The 16,790-nt window shown below is 37.7% G+C and overlaps 1 protein-coding gene across 1 annotated transcript in view; it reads left to right on the top strand.

Moving 5' to 3' along the window:
- si:ch211-250g4.3 (A-kinase anchor protein 9) overlaps positions 1 to 16,790 on the top strand; it is a gene marked incomplete at its 3' end in the record, with an annotated part of 19,435 nt that overhangs the window by 2,045 nt on the left and 600 nt on the right. The window contains exon 4 of the mRNA XM_053231544.1: positions 1 to 16,790. This exon is cut by the window's right edge and continues 600 nt beyond it. Coding sequence (XP_053087519.1) covers positions 1 to 16,790 — 16,790 coding nt within the window.

The following is a 16,790-nucleotide window of genomic DNA, read 5'->3' on the forward strand; positions in this document are numbered from 1 at the left end:
AATGGAGACAACAAAACAGCAAGTATACTCAGACTGAAGATCTATCATTTGGAGAGAAAAAAGAGGAAGACTATAAGAGTGGACACAAGGCTGACTCACAGACAAAGAAAGATTCACTGATGAAAAGAAGACTGGAGACAATGGAGCAGGAGATAAACCGTGAAAAGGACATACTTGAGCAAATGAGAGCTGACCTGCAAAGAGAAAGAAATGTTCTAGTAGACAAGCATGTTGAAATTGTCAGAGAGAGACAGAACTGTGAAAATGTGCAAGCTGAGGTTCAGAAAGCAAAACAAGAAATTGAGAAGAGCAGGGAAGAATTAAAAATTGAGACAGATAGGCTAAACCAACTAACAGCTGAAATGCTTAAAGAGAAAGAAATCTTGGAGAACAGACATAAAGAGACCCTTAGGGAAAGTCAGAAGTTTTATAGGAAGAAAGAAGAGTTGAATAACAACATAGAGGTGATGAGGAATGAAATAAAGCAAATGCAAGACATGAAAACTAAGTTAATGAGACAGAAGGAGGATGTGGAGGTCAAACTAGAGAAGGCAACAAAAGAAATGCACACACTTGAACAGCTGAAGATAGACCTACAGAGACAGAATGAGGAAACTAAGAACAAATTCATACAGACAAAGAGCAATATGGACAAAATTGAACAGACAAAGGCTGAAATACTAAAGCAAAAAGAGGATGTTGAGAACAAAATGCGACTTGTGAAAACAGAGGCAGAAAAGGTGCAACAGGTCAAGGAGGAAATACAACAACAAAGAAAAGAATTAGAAGAAAGGATGCAGTGGGCAAAACGTGAGATGGAAGAGATGGAACTTATGAAAAAAGAGATGGATAGGAAGAGAAAAGATCTTGACCAAAAGATGAAGCAGACCAATAGGAGAAAGGGTGAAATAGACAGAATGAGAGTGGAAATACAGAAAGAAAAAGTAGAAATGGAACGCAAAAGGGATGAAATACAAAAAGCAAGAGAGGACTTCCAGATTAGGGTTGAAAAAAATGGTCTCCACATGGAAGAAAAAGAAGGGATAAATGCTAAGATTGTTAACCTTATTTATCAAATTGAAAGAACCAGAGAAATTGTATGGGATGCAAAATTTTATATGGAAAATAGAATGGCAGAAAGCCAACTAGGAGTAGTAGAGGTAAATAAAATGAAAGGTGAAATGCAGAGACTCATTGTAGAAATTGAACACATCAGAGAAATGTTACAATGGCTTAAAACAGAAATGGAGCAAAGCAAGGAGGTCCTCAGGAGGGAGAAGCGAGAGGTAAGAATGTTAAAGCTTGAGATCCAACGAAGAAGAAGAGACCTTGAAAAAAAAGAAGAAAAGAATATGACAGAAAGAGGTGACTTAGAAATCATGAATGCCAAGATACAGCAACGAAAAGAAGAACTGGCAGGAACTTTGGAAGAAATACAAAAATATAAAACAAGGCAGGCAAGGGAAGATGTGCAAAAAACTATGGATGAAACAGAGCATGCCGAAGAGAGACAAGGCAGGGCAGTTCACAAACCTTTACTTGATCAAAGAGAGACTGAACTGAATCAACAAAAACAAATTCTGGAGAACAGTTTAAGGGAAACGATGGAGGAAAGAAGTAAACTTAGTTTGATGAGAATGGAACTTGAAACCCAAATACATGAAATGGAAAACAACAAGAAGGAGGTAAAACAGAAGAAAGAGGAACTTGATCAGTTGAAAAAAGACATAGATATGGAGAAAAAAGACATTGAAAAGAACATGCTCTTAAATGATAATATGAGAAATGAGCTAGAAGTAATGAAGGCAAAATTGATTGCTGAACAAGAAGTTATTATCCTTGAAAAACAAGAGATGCAGAATGAGAGACAAAGTTTTGAGCAGTCAAAGGCATCTATGCAGAGCAAAATGCAGGACATGAAGAATGCTTTGGAAAAAGCCAGGATGGACATGCAAAACCTGGATGAAATTAAAACAAGATTAGCACAGGAAAGAGAACAATGTAGGATCATTGTTGAAGACACAAATCAACAGAAGCATGCCTTGGAGAAGAGGGCTACTGAAATAGAAAAGCAAAAGCAAGACACTGAGACAAACAAAGCCCTTCTCGAAGAAGAAAAAGACGATCTTGAGAAGAAAAGAATGGACTTGCAGAGAAGAGATGAGGAGCTGCAATTGCAAATCACAAGTCAAAAGGAAAAAGAGAGCAGTGACCGAATGGCCATGGAAGAACAGAGAAGAGCACTGGAAAAAGAAATTAGTAACATCAACCAACAAAAAGAAGAGGCAGAAAAAGAAAGGGAAGACATATTAAAGAATAGGAAAGAACTTGACAGTCTCAAAGAACAAATACTAAAAGAGAAGGATGAAATGGAGGAAATCAAAAACAAGCTGTTAATGGACAAAATGCTACTTGACCAAAGACAGACTGAAATTCAACAACAAAAGAAAATTCTGGGGGACAATTGGAAAGAAACTTTTGAGGATAGAAGTAATATAGATAAGATGAAACTGGAATCTGAAGCACAGTTAAAAGAAATAGACATTGTCAGGGAGAAGATGAAGCAAGAGAGAGAGGAACTTGATCAGTTGATGAATTACTTGCAAACAGAAAAAATGAATATTGAAAAAAACATATCCCTAAACAACAATTTGAAAAATGAGCTAGAAAAAATGAAGACCAAACTGAATGCTGAACAAGAAGTTATCACCCTTGAAAAACAAAAGATAGAGAATGAAAGAAAAAGGTTTCAGTTATCAGAGGAATCTATGCAAAGAGAAATCGAGGACTTGAAGAATGATTTGGAAAAGGCCAAGATAGACATGCAAGAACTTGGGAAAAAAATAGAACAAGAAAAGGAGCAATATAGAATTCATGTTGAAATAAATCAGAAGAATAATGACCTGGGGTTGATGGCTGCAGCAACATCAGAACAAAATACTGCTGAGAAAGTTGAGAAAAATAAAGATATGGAAACTGAGTTAAGGAGACAGAAGGAAGATATGGAGGCCAAAACAGAAAAGGCAAAGAAGGAAATGTATAAACCTGAACAGCTGAAGGTAGACCTGCAGAAACAGAAAGACGAGATCGAGAATAACACTGTAGAGACCAAAAAAATTGAGCAAATGATGGCTGAGATACTAAGGCAAAAGGGTGATGTTGAAGAAAAATTGTGTCTTGTGAAAACAGAGATGGAAAAGGTGCAACAGGTCAAGGTGGAAATTCAACAACACATAAATGAACGGGAGGAAAAGATGCAGAGGGTAAAACGAGAGATGGGAGAAATGGAACTTGTGAAAAAAGAGATCGAAAGGAAGAGGAAAGATCTTGACCAAAGGATGAAGCAAGTAACAAGGAAAAAAGATGAGCTAGAACAAATGAGGGTGGAAATCCAGAAAGAAAAAGAAGAAATAGAATGCAAAAGGGTAGAAGTTGAGAAGAAGAGATATGGGATAGAATGTGTTAAAGATGAAATACAAAGAACAAAAGAGGAATTTGAGAATAGTGTTGGAGAAGGCACTTCAAACATGGAAGAAAAAGAAGAGAAAAGTGGTGAGATTATCAGCTTTATTGACCTGATTGAACGAACTAGAGAAATTGTACGAGACACCAAGATTCACTTTGAAAAAAGAATGGCAGAAAACCAACTACTAGCAATAGAGGAAAATGTGATGAATACAGAAATGGAGAGACTTGTTACAGAAATTGAACACATCAGAGAGATGTTACAACAACTTAAATTAGAAATGGAGCAAAGCAAGGATGTCCTCAGGAGAGAGAAAGAAGAGATAAAAATGTTAAAGACAGAGATGCAACGAAGACAAAGAGATCTTGAAAACAAAGCAGAAAAGAACATGAAAGAACGAGGTGACTTAGAAGTGATGAGCGCCAAAATAAAGCAACAAAAGGAAGAATTGGAAGTAAAATTGGAAGAAATACGAAAAAATAAAGCAAGGCAGACAAGGCAAGATGAACAAAGATCACTGGATGAAAAAGAGTGTGTCAAAGAGGGAAAACACAGGGCAGTTGATAAACTGCTACTTCAGGAAAAAGGGACTGAACTGGATCAACAAAAACAAATTCTGGAGAAGAATTTAGGGGAAATAACAGAGGAGAGATGTAAACTCAGTAAGATGAGAATGGAACTTGAAACTCAAATAGAACAAATGGAAAATAACAGGAACGAGATAAAACAGAAGAGACAGGAACTTGATCAGTTGATAAACAACATAAACATGGAGAAAAAAGAGATTGAAAAGAACAGGCTCATGAATGATAATTTGAGAAATGAGCTAGAAGAAATGAAGGTGAAACTGAATGCTGAACAAAAAGTTATCACCCTTGAAAAACAAAAGATAGAGAATGAGAGAAAAAGGTTTCAGTTATCAGAGGAATCTATGAAGAGAGAAATGGAGGACATGAAGAATGCTTTGGAAAAGTCCTGGATAGACATGCAAGAACTTGAGAAAAAACTCAAACAAGAAAAAGAGCAATATAGAATTCATGTTGAAGAAATAAATCAGAAGAAGAATGACCTGGAATTGATGGCTGCAGTAACATCAGAACAAAATACAGAAGCTGAGAAAATTTATGATATGGGAACTGCGTTAAGGAGACAGAAGGAAGATGTGGACACCAAAACAGAAAAGGCAAAGAAGGAAATGTATAAACTTGAACAGCTGAAGGCAGACCTGCAGAAACAGAAAGACGAGATCGAGAATAAAATTGTAGAGACTAAGAGTGAGTCCAAGAAGGTTGAGCAGATGAAGGCTGAGATACTAAGGCAAAAGGGTGATGTTGAAGAAAAATTGTGTCTTGTGAAAACAGAGACGGAAAAATTGCAACAGGTCAAGGAGGAAATTCAACAACACATAAATGAACGGGAGGAAAAGATGCAGAGGGTAAAACGAGAGATGGGAGAAATGGAACTTGTGAAAAAAGAGATCGAAAGGAAGAGGAAAGATCTTGACCAAAGGATGAAGCAAGTAAAAAGGAAAAAATATGAGCTAGAACAAATGAGGGTGGAAATCCAGAAAGAAAAAGAAGAAATAGAATGCAAAAGGGTAGAAATTGAGAAGAAGAGATATGGGATAGAATGTGTTAAAGATGAAATACAAAGAACAAAAGAGGAATTTGAGAACAGTGTTGAAGAAGTCACTTCAGACATGGAAGAAAAAGAAGAGAAAAGTGGTGAGATTATCAGCTTTACTGACCTGATTGAACGAACTAGAGAAATTGTACGAGACACCAAGATTCACTTTGAAAAAAGAATGGCAGAAAACCAACTACTAGCAGTAGAGGAAAATGTGATGAATACAGAAATGGAGAGACTTGTTACAGAAATTGAACACAGCAGAGAGATATTACAACAACTTAAATTAGAAATGGAGAAAAGCAAAGATGTGCTCAGGAGAGAGAAAGAAGAGATAAAAATGTTAAAGGCAGAGATGCAACGAAGAAGAAGAGAGCTTGAAAACAAAGCAGAAAAGAATAAGAGAGAACAAGGTGACTTAGAAGTGATGAGTGCCAAAATAAAGCAACAAAAGGAAGAACTGGAAGTAACAATGGAAGAAATACGAAAAAATAAAGCAAGGAAGACAAGGCAAGATGAACAAAGATCACTGGATGGAATGGAGTGTGCCAAAGAGGGAAAAAGCAGGGCACTTAAAGTGCTACATCAGGAAAAAGAGACTGAACTGGATCAACAAAAACAAATTCTGGAGAAGAATTTAGGGGAAATAACAGAGGAGAGATGTAAACTCAGTAAGATGAGAATGGAACTTGAAACTCAAATAGAACAAATGGAAAATGACAGTAACGAGATAAAACAGAAGAGACAGGAACTTGATCAGTTGACAAAAAACATAAATATTGAGAAAAAAGAGATTAAAAAGAACAGGCTCATGAATGATAATTTGAAAAATGAGCTAGAAGAAATGAAGGTGAAACTGAATGCGGAACAAGAAGTTATCACTCTTGAAAAGCAAGAGATACAGAATGAGAGAATAAAGTTTGACCAAGCAAAGGCATCTATGCAGAGCGAAATGCAGGACATGAAGAATGCTTTGGAAAAAGCCAGGATGGACATGCAAAACCTGGATGAAATTAAAACAAGATTAGCACAGGAAAGAGAACAATGTAGGATCATTGTTGAAGACACAAATCAACAGAAGCATGCCTTGGAGAAGAGGGCTACTGAAATAGAAAAGCAAAAGCAAGACACTGAGACAAACAAAGCCCTTCTCGAAGAAGAAAAAGACGATCTTGAGAAGAAATGGGTGGACTTGCAGAGAAGAGATGAGGAGCTACAGTTGCAAATCACAAGTCAAAGGGAAAAAGAGGACAGTGACCGAATGTCCATGGAAGAACAGAGAAGAGCACTGGAAAAAGAAGTTAGTAAGATCAACCAACAAAAAGAAGAGGCAGAAAAAGAAAGGGAAGACATACTGAAGAATTGGAAAGAACTTGACAGTCTCAAAGAGCAAATACTAAAAGAGAAGGACGAAATGGAGGAAATCAAAAACAAGATGTTAACAGACAAACTGCTACTTGACAAAAGGGAGACAGAAATGAATGAACAAAAGCAAATCATGGACGACAATTGGAAAGAAATAATGAGAAACAGAAGAGATCTGGATAAGAGGAAAGTAGAATTTGAATTGCAGATAGAAGAAATGGAAAACACGGTGAGAGAGAAGATGAAGCAAGAGAGAGAGGAACTTGATCAGCTGATGACAGAAATAAGCACGCAGAAGCAAGATGTTGAAGAGCAAAAGTCTAAAAACAAGAATTTGAAAAATGAGCTAGAAGAAATGAAGGTGAAACTGAATGCGGAACAAGAAGTTATCACTCTTGAAAAGCAAGAGATACAGAATGAGAGAATAAGGTTTGACCAATCAAAGGCATCTATGCAGAGCGAAATGCAGGACATGAAGAATGCTTTGGAAAAAGCCAGGATGGACATGCAAAACCTGGATGAAATTAAAACAAGATTAGCACAGGAAAGAGAACAATGTAGGATCATTGTTGAAGACACAAATCAACAGAAGCATGCCTTGGAGAAGAGGGCTACTGAAATAGAAAAGCAAAAGCAAGACACTGAGACAAACAAAGCCCTTCTCGAAGAAGAAAAAGACGATCTTGAGAAGAAATGGGTGGACTTGCAGAGAAGAGATGAGGAGCTACAGTTGCAAATCACAAATCAAAGGGAAAAAGAGGACAGTGACCGAATGTCCATGGAAGAACAGAGAAGAGCACTGGAAAAAGAAGTTAGTAACATCAACCAACAAAAAGAAGAGGCAGAAAAAGAAAGGGAAGACATACTGAAGAATTGGAAAGAACTTGACAGTCTCAAAGAGCAAATACTAAAAGAGAAGGACGAAATGGAGGAAATCAAAAACAAGATGTTAACAGACAAACTGCTACTTGACAAAAGGGAGACAGAAATGAATGAACAAAAGCAAATCATGGACGACAATTGGAAAGAAATAATGAGAAACAGAAGAGATCTGGATAAGAGGAAAGTAGAATTTGAATTGCAGATAGAAGAAATGGAAAACACGGTGAGAGAGAAGATGAAGCAAGAGAGAGAGGAACTTGATCAGCTGATGACAGAAATAAGCACGCAGAAGCAAGATGTTGAAGAGCAAAAGTCTAAAAACAAGAATTTGAAAAATGAGCTAGAAGAAATGAAGGTGAAACTGAATGCGGAACAAGAAGTTATCACTCTTGAAAAGCAAGAGATACAGAATGAGAGAATAAGGTTTGACCAATCAAAGGCATCTATGCAGAGCGAAATGCAGGACATGAAGAATGCTTTGGAAAAAGCCAGGATGGACATGCAAAACCTGGATGAAATTAAAACAAGATTAGCACAGGAAAGAGAACAATGTAGGATCATTGTTGAAGACACAAATCAACAGAAGCATGCCTTGGAGAAGAGGGCTACTGAAATAGAAAAGCAAAAGCAAGACACTGAGACAAACAAAGCCCTTCTCGAAGAAGAAAAAGACGATCTTGAGAAGAAATGGGTGGACTTGCAGAGAAGAGATGAGGAGCTACAGTTGCAAATCACAAGTCAAAGGGAAAAAGAGGACAGTGACCGAATGTCCATGGAAGAACAGAGAAGAGCACTGGAAAAAGAAGTTAGTAAGATCAACCAACAAAAAGAAGAGGCAGAAAAAGAAAGGGAAGACATACTGAAGAATTGGAAAGAACTTGACAGTCTCAAAGAGCAAATACTAAAAGAGAAGGACGAAATGGAGGAAATCAAAAACAAGATGTTAACAGACAAACTGCTACTTGACAAAAGGGAGACAGAAATGAATGAACAAAAGCAAATCATGGACGACAACTGGAAAGAAATAATGAGAAACAGAAGAGATCTGGATAAGAGGAAAGTAGAATTTGAATTGCAGATAGAAGAAATGGAAAACACGGTGAGAGAGAAGATGAAGCAAGAGAGAGAGGAACTTGATCAGCTGATGACAGAAATAAGCACGCAGAAGCAAGATGTTGAAGAGCAAAAGTCTAAAAACAAGAATTTGAAAAATGAGCTAGAAGAAATGAAGGTGAAACTGAATGCGGAACAAGAAGTTATCACTCTTGAAAAGCAAGAGATACAGAATGAGAGAATAAGGTTTGACCAATCAAAGGCATCTATGCAGAGCGAAATGCAGGACATGAAGAATGCTTTGGAAAAAGCCAGGATGGACATGCAAAACCTGGATGAAATTAAAACAAGATTAGCACAGGAAAGAGAACAATGTAGGATCATTGTTGAAGACACAAATCAACAGAAGCATGCCTTGGAGAAGAGGGCTACTGAAATAGAAAAGCAAAAGCAAGACACTGAGACAAACAAAGCCCTTCTCGAAGAAGAAAAAGACGATCTTGAGAAGAAATGGGTGGACTTGCAGAGAAGAGATGAGGAGCTACAGTTGCAAATCACAAGTCAAAGGGAAAAAGAGGACAGTGACCGAATGTCCATGGAAGAACAGAGAAGAGCACTGGAAAAAGAAGTTAGTAACATCAACCAACAAAAAGAAGAGGCAGAAAAAGAAAGGGAAGACATACTGAAGAATTGGAAAGAACTTGACAGTCTCAAAGAGCAAATACTAAAAGAGAAGGACGAAATGGAGGAAATCAAAAACAAGATGTTAACAGACAAACTGCTACTTGACAAAAGGGAGACAGAAATGAATGAACAAAAGCAAATCATGGACGACAATTGGAAAGAAATAATGAGAAACAGAAGAGATCTGGATAAGAGGAAAGTAGAATTTGAATTGCAGATAGAAGAAATGGAAAACACGGTGAGAGAGAAGATGAAGCAAGAGAGAGAGGAACTTGATCAGCTGATGACAGAAATAAGCACGCAGAAGCAAGATGTTGAAGAGCAAAAGTCTAAAAACAAGAATTTGAAAAATGAGCTAGAAGAAATGAAGGTGAAACTGAATGCGGAACAAGAAGTTATCACTCTTGAAAAGCAAGAGATACAGAATGAGAGAATAAGGTTTGACCAATCAAAGGCATCTATGCAGAGCGAAATGCAGGACATGAAGAATGCTTTGGAAAAAGCCAGGATGGACATGCAAAACCTGGATGAAATTAAAACAAGATTAGCACAGGAAAGAGAACAATGTAGGATCATTGTTGAAGACACAAATCAACAGAAGCATGCCTTGGAGAAGAGGGCTACTGAAATAGAAAAGCAAAAGCAAGACACTGAGACAAACAAAGCCCTTCTCGAAGAAGAAAAAGACGATCTTGAGAAGAAATGGGTGGACTTGCAGAGAAGAGATGAGGAGCTACAGTTGCAAATCACAAGTCAAAGGGAAAAAGAGGACAGTGACCGAATGTCCATGGAAGAACAGAGAAGAGCACTGGAAAAAGAAGTTAGTAACATCAACCAACAAAAAGAAGAGGCAGAAAAAGAAAGGGAAGACATACTGAAGAATTGGAAAGAACTTGACAGTCTCAAAGAGCAAATACTAAAAGAGAAGGACGAAATGGAGGAAATCAAAAACAAGATGTTAACAGACAAACTGCTACTTGACAAAAGGGAGACAGAAATGAATGAACAAAAGCAAATCATGGACGACAATTGGAAAAAAATAATGAGAAACAGAAGAGATCTGGATAAGAGGAAAGTAGAATTTGAATTGCAGATAGAAGAAATGGAAAACACGGTGAGAGAGAAGATGAAGCAAGAGAGAGAGGAACTTGATCAGCTGATGACAGAAATAAGCACGCAGAAGCAAGATGTTGAAGAGCAAAAGTCTAAAAACAAGAATTTGAAAAATGAGCTAGAAGAAATGAAGGTGAAACTGAATGCGGAACAAGAAGTTATCACTCTTGAAAAGCAAGAGATACAGAATGAGAGAATAAGGTTTGACCAATCAAAGGCATCTATGCAGAGCGAAATGCAGGACATGAAGAATGCTTTGGAAAAAGCCAGGATGGACATGCAAAACCTGGATGAAATTAAAACAAGATTAGCACAGGAAAGAGAACAATGTAGGATCATTGTTGAAGACACAAATCAACAGAAGCATGCCTTGGAGAAGAGGGCTACTGAAATAGAAAAGCAAAAGCAAGACACTGAGACAAACAAAGCCCTTCTCGAAGAAGAAAAAGACGATCTTGAGAAGAAATGGGTGGACTTGCAGAGAAGAGACGAGGAGCTGCAATTGCAAATCACAAGTCAAAGGGAAAAAGAGGACAGTGACCGAATGGCCATGGAAGAACAGAGAAGAGCACTGGAAAAAGAAGTTAGTAAGATCAACCAACAAAAAGAAGAGGCAGAAAAAGAAAGGGAAGACATACTGAAGAATTGGAAAGAACTTGACAGTCTCAAAGAGCAAATACTAAAAGAGAAGGACGAAATGGAGGAAATCAAAAACAAGATGTTAACAGACAAACTGCTACTTGACAAAAGGGAGACAGAAATGAATGAACAAAAGCAAATCATGGACGACAATTGGAAAGAAATAATGAGAAACAGAAGAGATCTGGATAAGATGAAAGTAGAATTTGAATTGCAGACACAAGAAATGGAAAACACGGTGAGAGAGAAGATGAAGCAAGAGAGAGAGGAACTTGATCAGCTGATGACAGAAATAAGCATGCAGAAGCAAGATGTTGAAGAGCAAAAGTCTAAAAACAAGAATTTGAAAAATGAGCTAGAAGAAATGAAGGTGAAACTGAATGCGGAACAAGAAGTTATCACTCTTGAAAAGCAAGAGATACAGAATGAGAGAATAAGGTTTGACCAATCAAAGGCATCTATGCAGAGCGAAATGCAGGACATGAAGAATGCTTTGGAAAAAGCCAGGATGGACATGCAAAACCTGGATGAAATTAAAACAAGATTAGCACAGGAAAGAGAACAATGTAGGATCATCGTTGAAGACACAAATCAACAGAAGCATGCCTTGGAGAAGAGGGCTACTGAAATAGAAAAGCAAAAGCAAGACACTGAGACAAACAAAGCCCTTCTCGAAGAAGAAAAAGACGATCTTGAGAAGAAATGGGTGGACTTGCAGAGAAGAGACGAGGAGCTGCAATTGCAAATCACAAGTCAAAGGAAAAAAGAGGACAGTGACCGAATGGCCATGGAAGAACAGAGAAGAGCACTGGAAAAAGAAGTTAGTAAGATCAACCAACAAAAAGAAGAGGCAGAAAAAGAAAGGGAAGACATACTGAAGAATTGGAAAGAACTTGACAGTCTCAAAGAGCAAATACTAAAAGAGAAGGACGAAATGGAGGAAATCAAAAACAAGATGTTAACAGACAAACTGCTACTTGACAAAAGGGAGACAGAAATGAATGAACAAAAGCAAATCATGGACGACAATTGGAAAGAAATAATGAGAAAAAGAAGAGATCTGGATAAGAGGAAAGTAGAATTTGAATTGCAGATAGAAGAAATGGAAAACACGGTGAGAGAGAAGATGAAGCAAGAGAGAGAGGAACTTGATCAGCTGATGACAGAAATAAGCATGCAGAAGCAAGATGTTGAAGAGCAAATGTCTAAAAACAAGAATTTGAAAAATGAGCTAGAAGAAATGAAGGTGAAACTGAATGCGGAACAAGAAGTTATCACTCTTGAAAAGCAAGAGATACAGAATGAGAGAATAAGGTTTGACCAATCAAAGGCATCTATGCAGAGCGAAATGCAGGACATGAAGAATGCTTTGGAAAAAGCCAGGATGGACATGCAAAACCTGGATGAAATTAAAATAAGATTAGCACAGGAAAGAGAACAATGTAGGATCATTGTTGAAGACACAAATCAACAGAAGCATGCCTTGGAGAAGAGGGCTACTGAAATAGAAAAGCAAAAGCAAGACACTGAGACAAACAAAGCCCTTCTCGAAGAAGAAAAAGACGATCTTGAGAAGAAATGGGTGGACTTGCAGAGAAGAGATGAGGAGCTGCAATTGCAAATCACAAGTCAAAGGGAAAAAGAGGACAGTGACCGAATGGCCATGGAAGAACAGAGAAGAGCACTGGAAAAAGAAGTTAGTAAGATCAACCAACAAAAAGAAGAGGCAGAAAAAGAAAGGGAAGACATACTGAAGAATTGGAAAGAACTTGACAGTCTCAAAGAGCAAATACTAAAAGAGAAGGACGAAATGGAGGAAATCAAAAACAAGATGTTAACAGACAAACTGCTACTTGACCAAAGGGAGACAGAAATGAATGAACAAAAGCAAATCATGGACGACAATTGGAAAGAAATAATGAGAAACAGAAGAGATCTGGATAAGATGAAAGTAGAATTTGAATTGCAGACACAAGAAATGGAAAACATGGTGAGAGAGAAGATGAAGCAAGAGAGAGAGGAACTTGATCAGCTGATGACAGAAATAAGCATGCAGAAGCAAGATGTTGAAGAGCAAAAGTCTAAAAACAAGAATTTGAAAAATGAGCTAGAAGAAATGAAGGTGAAACTGAATGCGGAACAAGAAGTTATCACTCTTGAAAAGCAAGAGATACAGAATGAGAGAATAAGGTTTGACCAATCAAAGGTATCTATGCAGAGCGAAATGCAGGACATGAAGAATGCTTTGGAAAAAGCCAGGATGGACATGCAAAACCTGGATGAAATTAAAACAAGATTAGCACAGGAAAGAGAACAATGTAGGATCATTGTTGAAGACACAAATCAACAGAAGCATGCCTTGGAGAAGAGGGCTACTGAAATAGAAAAGCAAAAGCAAGACACTGAGACAAACAAAGCCCTTCTCGAAGAAGAAAAAGACGACCTTGAGAAGAAATGGGTGGACTTGCAGAGAAGAGACGAGGAGCTGCAATTGCAAATCACAAGTCAAAGGGAAAAAGAGGACAGTGACCGAATGGCCATGGAAGAACAGAGAAGAGCACTGGAAAAAGAAGTTAGTAAGATCAACCAACAAAAAGAAGAGGCAGAAAAAGAAAGGGAAGACATACTGAAGAATTGGAAAGAACTTGACAGTCTCAAAGAGCAAATACTAAAAGAGAAGGACGAAATGGAGGAAATCAAAAACAAGATGTTAACAGACAAACTGCTACTTGACCAAAGGGAGACAGAAATGAATGAACAAAAGCAAATCATGGACGACAATTGGAAAGAAATAATGAGAAACAGAAGAGATCTGGATAAGATGAAAGTAGAATTTGAATTGCAGACACAAGAAATGGAAAACATGGTGAGAGAGAAGATGAAGCAAGAGAGAGAGGAACTTGATCAGCTGATGACAGAAATAAGCATGCAGAAGCAAGATGTTGAAGAGCAAAAGTCTAAAAACAAGAATTTGAAAAATGAGCTAGAAGAAATGAAGGTGAAACTGAATGCGGAACAAGAAGTTATCACTCTTGAAAAGCAAGAGATACAGAATGAGAGAATAAGGTTTGACCAATCAAAGGTATCTATGCAGAGCGAAATGCAGGACATGAAGAATGCTTTGGAAAAAGCCAGGATGGACATGCAAAACCTGGATGAAATTAAAACAAGATTAGCACAGGAAAGAGAACAATGTAGGATCATTGTTGAAGACACAAATCAACAGAAGCATGCCTTGGAGAAGAGGGCTACTGAAATAGAAAAGCAAAAGCAAGACACTGAGACAAACAAAGCCCTTCTCGAAGAAGAAAAAGACGATCTTGAGAAGAAATGGGTGGACTTGCAGAGAAGAGACGAGGAGCTGCAATTGCAAATCACAAGTCAAAGGGAAAAAGAGGACAGTGACCGAATGGCCATGGAAGAACAGAGAAGAGCACTGGAAAAAGAAGTTAGTAACATCAACCAACAAAAAGAAGAGGCAGAAAAAGAAAGGGAAGACATACTGAAGAATTGGAAAGAACTTGACAGTCTCAAAGAGCAAATACTAAAAGAGAAGGACGAAATGGAGGAAATCAAAAACAAGATGTTAACAGACAAACTGCTACTTGACAAAAGGGAGACAGAAATGAATGAACAAAAGCAAATCATGGACGACAATTGGAAAGAAATAATGAGAAACAGAAGAGATCTGGATAAGAGGAAAGTAGAATTTGAATTGCAGATAGAAGAAATGGAAAACACGGTCAGAGAGAAGATGAAGCAAGAGAGAGAGGAACTTGATCAGCTGATGACAGAAATAAGCACGCAGAAGCAAGATGTTGAAGAGCAAAAGTCTAAAAACAACAATTTGAAAAATGAGCTAGAAGAAATGAAGGTGAAACTGAATGCGGAACAAGAAGTTATCACTCTTGAAAAGCAAGAGATACAGAATGAGAGAATAAGGTTTGACCAATCAAAGGCATCTATGCAGAGCGAAATGCAGGACATGAAGAATGCTTTGGAAAAAGCCAGGATGGACATGCAAAACCTGGATGAAATTAAAACAAGATTAGCACAGGAAAGAGAACAATGTAGGATCATCGTTGAAGACACAAATCAACAGAAGCATGCCTTGGAGAAGAGGGCTACTGAAATAGAAAAGCAAAAGCAAGACACTGAGACAAACAAAGCCCTTCTCGAAGAAGAAAAAGACGATCTTGAGAAGAAATGGGTGGACTTGCAGAGAAGAGACGAGGAGCTGCAATTGCAAATCACAAGTCAAAGGGAAAAAGAGGACAGTGACCGAATGGCCATGGAAGAACAGAGAAGAGCACTGGAAAAAGAAGTTAGTAAGATCAACCAACAAAAAGAAGAGGCAGAAAAAGAAAGGGAAGACATACTGAAGAATTGGAAAGAACTTGACAGTCTCAAAGAGCAAATACTAAAAGAGAAGGACGAAATGGAGGAAATCAAAAACAAGATGTTAACAGACAAACTGCTACTTGACAAAAGGGAGACAGAAATGAATGAACAAAAGCAAATCATGGATGACAATTGGAAAGAAATAATGAGAAACAGAAGAGATCTGGATAAGATGAAAGTAGAATTTGAATTGCAGACACAAGAAATGGAAAACACGGTGAGAGAGAAGATGAAGCAAGAGAGAGAGGAACTTGATCAGCTGATTACAGAAATAAGCACGCAGAAGCAAGATGTTGAAGAGCAAAAGTCTAAAAACAAGAATTTGAAAAATGAGCTAGAAGAAATGAAGGTGAAACTGAATGCGGAACAAGAAGTTATCACTCTTGAAAAGCAAGAGATACAGAATGAGAGAATAAGATTTGACCAATCAAAGGCATCTATGCAGAGCGAAATGCAGGACATGAAGAATGCTTTGGAAAAAGCCAGGATGGACATGCAAAACCTGGATGAAATTAAAACAAGATTAGCACAGGAAAGAGAACAATGTAGGATCATCGTTGAAGACACAAATCAACAGAAGCATGCCTTGGAGAAGAGGGCTACTGAAATAGAAAAGCAAAAGCAAGACACTGAGACAAACAAAGCCCTTCTCGAAGAAGAAAAAGACGATCTTGAGAAGAAATGGGTGGACTTGCAGAGAAGAGACGAGGAGCTGCAATTGCAAATCACAAGTCAAAGGAAAAAAGAGGACAGTGACCGAATGGCCATGGAAGAACAGAGAAGAGCACTGGAAAAAGAAGTTAGTAACATCAACCAACAAAAAGAAGAGGCAGAAAAAGAAAGGGAAGACATACTGAAGAATTGGAAAGAACTTGACAGTCTCAAAGAGCAAATACTAAAAGAGAAGGACGAAATGGAGGAAATCAAAAACAAGATGTTAACAGACAAACTGCTACTTGACAAAAGGGAGACAGAAATGAATGAACAAAAGCAAATCATGGACGACAATTGGAAAGAAATAATGAGAAACAGAAGAGATCTGGATAAGATGAAAGTAGAATTTGATTTGCAGATAGAAGAAATGGAAAACACGGTGAGAGAGAAGATGAAGCAAGAGAGAGAGGAACTTGATCAGCTGATGACAGAAATAAGCACGCAGAAGCAAGATGTTGAAGAGCAAAAGTCTAAAAACAAGAATTTGAAAAATGAGCTAGAAGAAATGAAGGTGAAACTGAATGCGGAACAAGAAGTTATCACTCTTGAAAAGCAAGAGATACAGAATGAGAGAATAAGGTTTGACCAATCAAAGGTATCTATGCAGAGCGAAATGCAGGACATGAAGAATGCTTTGGAAAAAGCCAGGATGGACATGCAAAACCTGGATGAAATTAAAACAAGATTAGCACAGGAAAGAGAACAATGTAGGATCATTGTTGAAGACACAAATCAACAGAAGCATGCCTTGGAGAAGAGGGCTACTGAAATAGAAAAGCAAAAGCAAGACACTGAGACAAACAAAGCCCTTCTCGAAGAAGAAAAAGACGACCTTGAGAAGAAATGG

The sequence above is a fragment of the Pangasianodon hypophthalmus genome, chromosome 29, assembly GCF_027358585.1.
Source record: "Pangasianodon hypophthalmus isolate fPanHyp1 chromosome 29, fPanHyp1.pri, whole genome shotgun sequence".
NCBI lineage: Eukaryota > Metazoa > Chordata > Actinopteri > Siluriformes > Pangasiidae > Pangasianodon > Pangasianodon hypophthalmus.